Below are 10,414 nucleotides of genomic sequence, written 5' to 3'. Positions count from 1 at the left end.
GCCTGAAAAGATGTCTCAAGTGGTGGGCTTCCTAGGGGTGAAGATCAATGACATGATGGAGAAGCTGGAAAAACTCCTCAAGCCCACCAACCCTTACCCCTTGCTTCTGGTACACTTTGGGATAAACGATACAATCTTCAACATTTTTTGAAGTTTTATGAGCTCTTCTTCTTGTTGAAAGATATAACTGAGGAACTGGCTCCATGGGTGGTGTCATCAGGAAAGAGTCAATTTTTTTGGACCTGGTTTGCACTTTCATGAAGAAAGACTTCTTTCAAGAGTTGGAAAGCAACCAGTAAAAACATATTTGCTAGGAGTCTTGTAAACATAACCAAGAGGGTTTTATACTGATTTCAATGCGGAAGGGTGACAACAGTTATGAATACTTCCTCTACTAGTATTTGTTTCACTGCTCACCTTCAACTGATGTATCTCCTATGTCCCACTATTTTCCTCTAACTACTACTTAAAGCCATTTTTTAAACTTAAAACCATTTTTTAAACTTTATCACTCTATCACCATAATCAAATTTCACTTCTGCTGCCTTGTAGTAATAATAGTAACTTTATTTTTATAACCCACCTCCATCTCCCCGAGGGAACTAGGGGCAGCTTACATGGGGACCAAGCTGATAAAAAATTAAAACTAGTAGAAGAATAGGCTCATAGAAGGTGCCCTGACTGATTTCCCTACACTGCACATTCCCTCATTTGGCAAATACCTTTAACTCTCTATGTAGTATTTTAAAGGGTTTGGAAAGTCTGTCACAGAGAACGGCAGAAAGCTTGTGCTAGCCAAGTTGCACTACTTTGATTCTGGCCCCAGTCCCATGTTGCTGGTGTTTCTAGACATTCTATTAAATGGAAAAAAAGAGAGTGCAGTGTAAAATTAAACTGTCTTGTGAAACAGATGAAATATCTCTATTTGAATGAAGAATTTAATCTTTATTTTTAAAATGATATTAGCACAGTAAACTCACACAGTAGCATTGATTCTGTCCTTATTTAACAAAATACATTTATAGCAATTTACAAATAGTTTTTGTTTTCATTTTAAAACAGTGCATAACATTTTATTAATAGAACACAATACTTTATATAGAATTCTTATTTAAAAACATATTTTGTATTTTACCCAATTTTTCTCTTAGTAAAGCACAGCCTAACAAAGAAATGGGTGCCTATTTTAGTAAGAAAAGAATTATTAGAAGATGCCACCGGTCAATTTATTTGATTTGTCTGAAATTAAGGTATCAGTGGGATGTAAACAAAGGTTCATTTTATAAAAGGCTCCATAAATGATATACGCAGAGAAGTTAGAAATTCAAGGTATATCTTTGTTACATTTTTTGTTCTTGATTTGTAATCATGTTTCTGAGAAGCCATTATTAAAAAGAGTAGCCTTTGGCACTTCTGAGTAAAAAAAGAGTATTTTAAATATTTTATGTAAAGAATGTGATTACAATGATCCTGCAAGTGCTTTAAAATTGTTCGATAGTTAAGTAGGAAAAAGCTTAGATAAGAAAAATATCACACTGCATTGGAAAGAATGCAGTGAATTTCTGTGTTTGAAAAGTAACTCATGATATCCTTATATATGGTAAATTAACTTAACCAATGGCAATAAAAATAAAGCAACCATTTCCATAAAAGAAAATGCACACGCTGTTGACAAAACAAGCTGCATTTTCAGACGGTCCATTTTTTCTTCTGTGAATTGTTGCAGTCACTCAGGGCTTATCTACACAAAAAAACCCTTACTACAAATGGACCACTGACAGTCTTCATGACAATACAGCAGCTTTCGATAAGTATCCCAGGTCTTTTTTTTTTTTTTTTTTGCCTATGCTCTGACTTTGCACTGCTTTAGACAAATTCAGGGATACTCTGAATTTTGCTTGAAACTCGAGTATCCTGGGCTAGTTTGGACAGCTGGAACAAGTACAATTCAGCCCCATCTCCTATCCAGACATAGACCACCACCATCACACTTTCCTTGTGCTGATCAGCAAGAAGGAGGGGGGGGGATTGATCCTTTCCTCATTGTTGGTCATATGGGTGGACCAGTCTGACAGTAGCAGAGGTGAGCACAGCACCCAGATGCTTGGACAGAGCTTCGTGGCTGGCTAAGAGTGGCCGAGGTGACACGGAAGAAGTCACTGCCTAGCAGAGTGGATGTGGTCCTGGGTTGTCTGGAAAATGGCCCTGGATTCAGCAAATACTTATTGGATCCGGGACTGCTCTGGGACAGATTTAAACTGGGTTAATATTCCCAGAATAGATGACCCTTCAGACTACAATCCTATACACACTTACCTGAGGGTAAGTTCCATTGAACAGAATAGGCCTAACACTTGAGTAGATATGCCTAGGATTGTGCTCTTATTCATCATTTCCCTTTCTAATTAAGATCACTAAGCTCTTCCATTATATTTCTAGGCCAGCAATGACTTATTTTTTTCAAAGTCTTTCCCACTTGGTGTTGCTAAACTAAGCTATAATTCTTCATCTAGTAAAGTGTCTGCAGTTATTTAAACTGCAGAAAAATGATAAACACAAGACATTTGCAGTCCTGCATATTTCAAAAAAGAAAAGAAATGTTAATAAATCCTATAAATGGAAAACAATTCCTCAATCCAGTAAGAGGGTCTCTGTTGATTTCTTTGTAGAGTTGGGATCAGAAGTGCAAAGAGAATAAAGAACTCTAGACTGGATGCCTGCATCCAGCCATCAGCGCTGCACATGTTAGATCCCTGAGCTGGATTGGGAATTTCAAACTGGATGGCCAACAGTGGGTTGGTGGAAATGGGATATAGATACAGAAGTGTATTACAACATGTAGCCCTCCTCAGCATTGAAAGGTGTGAACCTTTTAATGTGAGTTTTCAGTAACTTGCCTTTCAGTACATCTGAAGATGTTATCTCCAGCCTGCTTCCTTGGTTCTCTGCATTGTGTGTGCATAAATCACATGTTTGCAAAATTTTGTAAAACCCTGGTTTTGAACTTGCTTTTAGCAATAAATGCTTCCTTTTTGCAGAAGAATGACCTTCATATGCATAAAATCCATATGCATAATAATGGATAATTTAAATGCTCTTTGGGATGGTAGCCTTGAAATGATCTCACATTTGAGTTTCTGGAAAACCACAGCTACTATGTGGAAGGGCTAGAAAAGATGGCATTCAGTGTGGATGAAGGAAATTCAGACTGAAATCTCTGTCTGAATTTGAAACCCTCTGGGCAGTCTCTGAGGCAAGCCAATACATGTGAGGGTAAAATAACTTTGGAGGAAAGCCAGGAAATAAAATATTATATGTTTAAAACATTTTTAAGAATACACATTTTAAGAGAAAACAAATGTTACCTGAATCCCACTGATTAGTCCAAACAGAATAAATTTCCATTGACTCAAATACCTACAGGTGAATCAAAATGCAAATATATTGATTCACTGTGTCTTCTCTGGTTGTAATAAGCAATAGGATTCAGCCTTGTATGTTTGTATAACAATTTCAACGCACATTCTCAAAACTTTACAGGTTAATTCAGAAACAAGACAGAACAGACCTATGACTGAAATGTGGAAAATGAGATAGGACTAGGAAAGAGACAGATTGTCTGTTCCTAGGTAACACCACTGAAATATGACTCTAGAGAATTTTGTGTCCCTTTCACAGCATATTTCATTTGTCTGAATACCTCCAAACTAGCCGGTTGTTTCCCCTTAATAAATTATCTCAGTGGCGTCTCACCTCCCTGCAATGAGTCCATGCTAAAATCAACAACAAACGTTCATATCCTTAACTGAAAGTTTTATTAAAAGAGACACTTCACTGAATATAATCATTTGCACAATGTAGCACTTGTTTATTAACATGGCTGCTAAAAGCCATTTAAATTTTAAAATAAAGACTGCTTAGATGAATATGCAAGAAGTAGTTTAGCAGTTGTAATGTAGTGCAATGTCAAATAAATGAGGCAACCAATTCTGAGTGTGAGCTTCATTTTTAATTTGTCCCCAAAGTATTCTGAGTCTACCATCTACCAGCTGCTTCAGCTACTGCAGCTATCCTTTTAGATTTTTGTATGCTATCTGAGATATTAAGAACTCAGAGGAAGGTAGGTGTTACATGGTGACACAAGGAAGTCAAAAAACGAAAACTCTGTTGGCTCAGTATCACCTGACTTTGAATTTGAGATGGCAAAAACCAACCTGTGATAGGACACAGCAACATGGATCACTCTCTGGGCTGCTCTGCAGCCACCAACTTTCAGCTCCCAGCTCCACCGGCCATTTCACCAGTCTAAAGAAGGGTCAAGCAAGTATTTTACAGGCACCTGGCTTCTCCAGTTGTGCTACATTATCTAATATAGGAGACAATGGCTGCAGCGCAACTTCTGGCAGGATTAAAAGAAAGCAGTGGGTGCACACAGAAAGATGAGCTCCAGCCACATCAAAGACATTCCCATACCTGTTCAGCATTGCTAGCTGATTAGGTAGCCTGTTGTTATTTTCATTTCGACAACAAAAGTGCAATTATCAGTGTAAAGCACTAGTTACGCATTGATGAATTAAAAAAAGAAAAATCAGCAGTGAGAAAAACTGAGGAGCTGTTAAAAATAAAGGATGTGAATTAGTGCTGAAAGCGATTCCTGTTTTTTAGAAACACTATCACAATATTTAGACTATGTCCAGATTAGCTCACTAAAATGTCACCTCTTGGTTTTTAGCACCTGTAACTAAACAGAAAAACTAATTTGAAGAGAAAATGATTCCATTTCCATGGACTATCATCCATGTCTGTTTTTGTTCCAGGAAACATTTCAAAGGTACTACACAAAATCTTTTCTATCTTTTAATGTGAACATTCCACTATAACAAAGCTGTCAATATTTTAATTTCTACTCTAAATGAATGCAGCCAACATCATATTTTTCAGCAATATCACTTGAAAAGGAATTACATATCAAAACATCATGTGTTTGTAAAGCAGGTATGTACGTTGTTTAAAAAGGTAAAGTTAGAATCAGCACCGACTTGTATTAAATTTTGGTGCAAAACCCGCAAAGGTGAAGTACAACAGCTTTTGCTTTTTTAAAATTAAAAAATCACCTCTCTTTTGTCCTTAGACCGATATAAATCAAAAAGTTGGCACATTCAGGAATTAAGGTGTCTGTATTTAAGATTGCTCTTTTTGTTGACATTGTTCCCATTGGAAAAACCTTTTGAGTCTCTGAAAAAAAAACACTATTAGGAAATTTCCCATTCATTAGGTTCTTGCTTTGTGCTTTTTCCCCCCCCTGCGACATGAAATCCACAAATTCATGCACAATTACTACACATCAGCAACATCCATAAACAGTCGGGCTGATGGTCGATATTTTGGCACATCAAGAATAATTCAGCATCAGCTCAAAAAAATAAAAATAAAGAGAGAGAGAGAGAGAGCAAAAACCTTGTACCAAACAGTATTGAGAGCTAGTCGTATGGCCCGACCAAAGCACAAACTCTCATTCTTTGTAGGCTCTTGTAGGAGACGTCCCTTTGTAGAAGATGTTCCTGGTGTTCTCTGGACTGCTTCCTCTTTCTGGAATTAAAATGATATTACCTTTTCTTCGAAGAGTAGAATCACGGCTGGAGGAAATGGACAGGGTCTCTGAACCAATCTCGCTGCCTTCTACTGGTGTGACCCTTATTGTGGTCATCCCATGATGGTGGTGTTCACTGTTGTCGATGTTACTTCGTTTTCTGTCCCCAGATCCATAACTGTCTTTCAAAGATTCACAGCTCTCTGAGTCTCTGTTGAGATCATTGAGCTCATATGTTTGACGAAGACTTCCTTTCTCAGGTGCTTTCCATTTCCATGAGCCACTTCCTTCTCCTTCTGATGGCATCTGAATGATGGGTCGGTTGTTCTCAGGGTGGGCCTCTATTCTTACGATACTGCTCGGCTCATGGTCTGTCAAGGTCTTATATCGGATCGATCCAGTACAGGTAACTGTACTGCCTTCAGAGCTTTGTGGGCTACCCTGGAGAACCCCTTGTTGCTTTGACATAGCAATGACCTGCATGATCCTTGGCTGGTTATTGGTTCTGCACCCAGCTGTCTTCTCAGCAGCTTTCAACCACTTTGCACGAGCAGAACTTGTTTTGGGAGATGTGTTCACATTTTCTTGTGTCTCTTCAGGAATATGCACAAGCTGTGAAGAACCTGGACGTGACTGAATGGAAACCCTTGGCCCACCAGACAGACCTGCACTGTTACACCCTGGCATACTACCAGGTTGGATTTTTAGGTACTGGTTGGTAGGACCATGATGATCTCCATTGACACCGACTCTGGATGGCTCAGAGCTTGACCTCATCTCAATTGCTCGAGGTGGTGACTGTCCAGAATCTGTTTCTATCACCTGCAAGGATAACTTCCGGCTTTCATTCTTGTTCTTCCATTGAGTGAGAAGCTGCTTTGAGCGAGCTGAATCCATAGAGGCATGAATAGTTGCATTCCGTCGAGCTGACTCTTCCATTGCAGGTGTGTTGGCTCTTGGCAGAGTGTTGCTGAAAGTGACCATGTTCTCCTTCCCCATTGGGCTTCGTGGGGTTATAATCTCAACATCAGCATTTGCTCTTTTGAGGTTGGTCAGAGAACCAGTTTCTCTGTGGTTCCTGTTCAACATACTCTCAGGATGGTGAGTGGAAATGGCATCATTGCTGCTACTGTTTTTCCCTGGTAAGATTCTGCTGGCATCTTGGCTCAGGTCTGTCAAAGACCTCAGTGGTTCTCGATGGGGGTTTGGATTAAGCATGTTGTCTTCACTTGGTAGAAAGTTCCCCACAGCATAGAAACCCTAGTATTGAGAGAAAATAAACAGAGAAATAGGATCCAATTACTGAAAACATAGATTTTTAAGCATTTCAATCATGATTGGCTCAGCATTGAAGATATGGTATATGTTTATTTGATTTCTATCTTACTTTTCTTTTCAATAGTCCAGTAAAATATTCCCATCTCTGCATGTGTGTACAGATAGACAGATGGTAGGTAGACATATGATAGATGATAGTAGATAAATAGACAGACAGATGTAATGCAGCTTGGCAGGGATCAGACATAAGTGTTCTGAATGTTATTGGAATGCAATTTGTATCAGGCTAAACTAGCATAGCCTGTCATGAGGAAGGATGGGTTAGGGTTAGGGTTAGGTAACAAAAAAATTAGGGCAATAGAAAGTACTTGAATTCAGACATTTATTTTAATGTTCATTCAGATGTTTCACTGACCATAGCTGCAAGGGAAATAATCCCATGGACTGGAATCCTCTCTCATAAAAAAGTTTCCTGGTGTTCACACTTCTATCATTTTGCCAACAGTCTAAGACTCTTCTCTTCTGGGATTTGAAAATCCATTACTGCATTGTTACTCCTAGCTGCAGAATCTGGCAATTCTGTTATTTTTTCACTCAACTACTCAGCTATCCATATGATATGTTATCGTGCCATTATTACATTTTAAATTGTATTGTATAATGAATGACTAAATGACTTTGCTTTATGAGATGTTTCATAAATTACATCACAGATTTACAGAATCTTAGAGCTGGACGAGATCACAAGAGCCAATTTGTCCAATCCAATGCCATACAGTCATACACAACTAAAGCACTCCTGAAAGATGTCTATCCAGTCTTTGTTTAAAGACCTCCAAAGATGGAAAGAACTAGTGCAGTGTTGTGGTTTGAGTGTTGGACTAGGATATGGGAGTCATACTATCTCAGTCTCAGAGGATTGCAAAGGCAACTCCCACACTCCTCTTGAATAAATCTTGCCAAGGGTTGTTTCAGAGTCACCACAAGTCAGAACAAAAAGAACATGAATGGTGGAAAGTCCACCACCCTCCAAGCCTGCCTATTCCATTTTCAAAGGGCCCTTATAGTCAAGAGGTGTGGTGGGAAATGAATTGTGGGGATTAAACGTAAGTGATCTCTTTCTACTTTCTATACACATTCACATAAACATCTGAATGATACTAATGTTCATTAATACCACTAGATATAGATTTTAATAGTTCATATCAAAGACCTTTTAAAAATTCCTATTTATTTTTCCATGTTTCCCTCTCCTTTTCTTTCCTCAGAAGTGCAATGTGTTGTTTTGGGTTCTTTTGAATGGTTTTTGACTGCAAACAGAGTACAGCTCAAACTAGGCTGTCGTTCTGCACAAATTCATTTGAAACTGTCAAATTCATGAAAATATTACATTACACGGTTTGTCAACATAAAGTGTACAGCCTTTGAGCAGAAAATGAATCAGATTGATGCAAGGAGCCAGTAAATCCGGCTATGTGGCTGAAGAAGTAAGGAAGGAGGAATTCTTATATTTCGCTATTAATTTCAGCTTTATTTATGAGCAATTCTTAGTCTTTGTATTAAAATCATATATTTGGTAGTAAACAATGAAGAGATCATAGTCTTAGTGTGAATTTTCTACTGGGAAATTCTGGAAGTTTCAGTTCCAAAAAGTAACTTTGCCAAACTTTGCTGAGCAATTGTTATGTGCAAAAAACCTATTTTGTGAAACCCCCAATGGTTTCTGTGCAAAAACGAGTTGATTAGGAATGTGTGGCCCTTCAGGACCTAAATTGAATTAGTGGTTCCAACTAGAGTAGAATTAGTAAATCAATCATCTTGACTGATTTGTTTTTGTTAATTCAATAGGTTCACTTGAGCTGAGGCTAGGACTAGGATTAACTCTCATCAGTATAAGCCAGTAAAAGTAATGGAGAATGATAATAGGAAATCATACAATCATAGAGATGGAAGAGAGCTCGTGGGCTATCCAGTCAACCCCCTGTCAAGAAGCAGGAAAATCGCATTAAAGTACCCCCAACAGATGACTATTGAGCCACTGCTTAAAAGCCTCCAAAGAAGGAGCCTCCACCACACTCCGGTGTGTTCCACTACCAAACAGCTCTCACAGTTAGGAAGTTCTTCCTGATGTTCAGGTGGAATCTCCTTTCCTGTAGTTTGAAGCCATTGTGCATTTAAGTAAATCAGATCTAATTTGCCAAATAGTCACTGTTGAATGTTTTTAGGTTGAATGTTTTTATGTTGAATGTTTTTTATATTGTGGAATGATATTTTAAATTGTAAGTCGCTCGGAGCACTCTGGTGGAGAGCGACTAATTAAGAAATAAAGTGAAGTGAAGTGAAGTTCCACGTCCTAGTCTCCAGGGCAGCAGAAAACAAGCTTGCTCCCTCCTCCCTATGACTTCTCCTTACATATTTATACATGCTATCATGTCTCCTCTCAGCCCTCTCTTCTACAGGCTAAACATGCCCAGGTCTTTAAGCCACTCCTCATAGGGCTTGTTCTCCAGACCCTTGATCATTTTAGTCGTCCTCCTCTGGACACATTCCAGTTTGTCAATTTCCCTTAAATTGCGGTGCCCAGAAATGAACACAGTATTCCAGGTCTGACCAAGGCAAAATAGAGGGATAGCATGACTTCCCTGGATCTAGACATTAGACTCCTATTTATTCAGGCCAAAATCCCATTGGTTTTTTTAGCTGCCGTACACATCCAAAATCCCACTGGCTTTTTAGTGTAACATCTTATTTGTTTGTTGTATATTTCCCCATCCTGCTTCCAGAGAATCACCATGAACACAAGTATTACTCATCTAAATCTCTTAATTAGAAGTAGTTAGTTAACAAGAAACAGGCATCTGTGAATACTTGCATGATACTCACCAAGTAAAGGGCAATTCCACCCCCAATTAAAAAGCCACAATAAACATCAACTGGATGGTTTTTGTACTGGGTGATGCGAGTCAGTCCACAAATGATCCCGCAAATGATGAATGCAAATACTAGAAGTGGTTTCAGGAGTTTAGACGAATCGGTTAACGTTGAATTGAAGTACATCTTTAAAAAAGAAAGAAATTTTACAAGTTTAGTGTGATTTCTCAGATGGAACATTTCTTGTTTCTTTATAAGACATAGCTAAACAATTGGAGGAAACGTGTGGTTGACAGACTACAAGGATAGGAGCAGGGTAAGAGAAAATTGCTTAAAAAAACTTCATGAACTAATTATTATTATTATTTTAAAAAGGTAAACATCAGAAAACAAACATTTTCACCAATGGTATTAGAGAGTAGTAATGCATCTAGATATTCAGCCTCTTTTTGAAGAGCGTAATGTTATTTAATTGTCATATGTAGTCAATGTCACAGTCAGTCGGGATAAACAAAATTAGCCATGCTTAGTTAGTAGATTTACATCAGTTCAGTAAATAATACATCATTGGAAGGATAAAAATAGCACAACTCAAATTTATTACATTATTCAGATTGGGGTTTGAGGATGCCATCCCACATGATACCAATTAATCACAGAGAAAGCCTCCTTGAA

The 10,414-nt window shown here is 38.2% G+C and overlaps 1 protein-coding gene across 1 annotated transcript in view; it reads right to left on the bottom strand.

Annotated features, from left to right (window-relative positions):
- Positions 1-924: 924 nt before the first annotated feature.
- The window catches only part of plppr4 (phospholipid phosphatase related 4), a 59,052-nt gene continuing 49,562 nt past the window's right edge, over positions 925-10,414 (bottom strand). The window contains exons 6-7 of the mRNA XM_062977982.1: positions 9,752-9,925; positions 925-6,850 (exon numbers count right to left, since the gene is read on the bottom strand). Of these exons, the coding sequence (XP_062834052.1) occupies positions 5,513-6,850; positions 9,752-9,925 (1,512 nt within the window). The 3' untranslated portion in view covers positions 925-5,512. The remainder of the gene's footprint in view (positions 6,851-9,751; positions 9,926-10,414) is intronic.

Source organism: Anolis carolinensis, chromosome 4 (assembly GCF_035594765.1).
Source record: "Anolis carolinensis isolate JA03-04 chromosome 4, rAnoCar3.1.pri, whole genome shotgun sequence".
NCBI classification, from domain to species: domain Eukaryota; kingdom Metazoa; phylum Chordata; class Lepidosauria; order Squamata; family Dactyloidae; genus Anolis; species Anolis carolinensis.
Note: the sequence above shows the minus strand (reverse complement) of the source record. Positions and strands in the feature narration are given on the sequence as shown.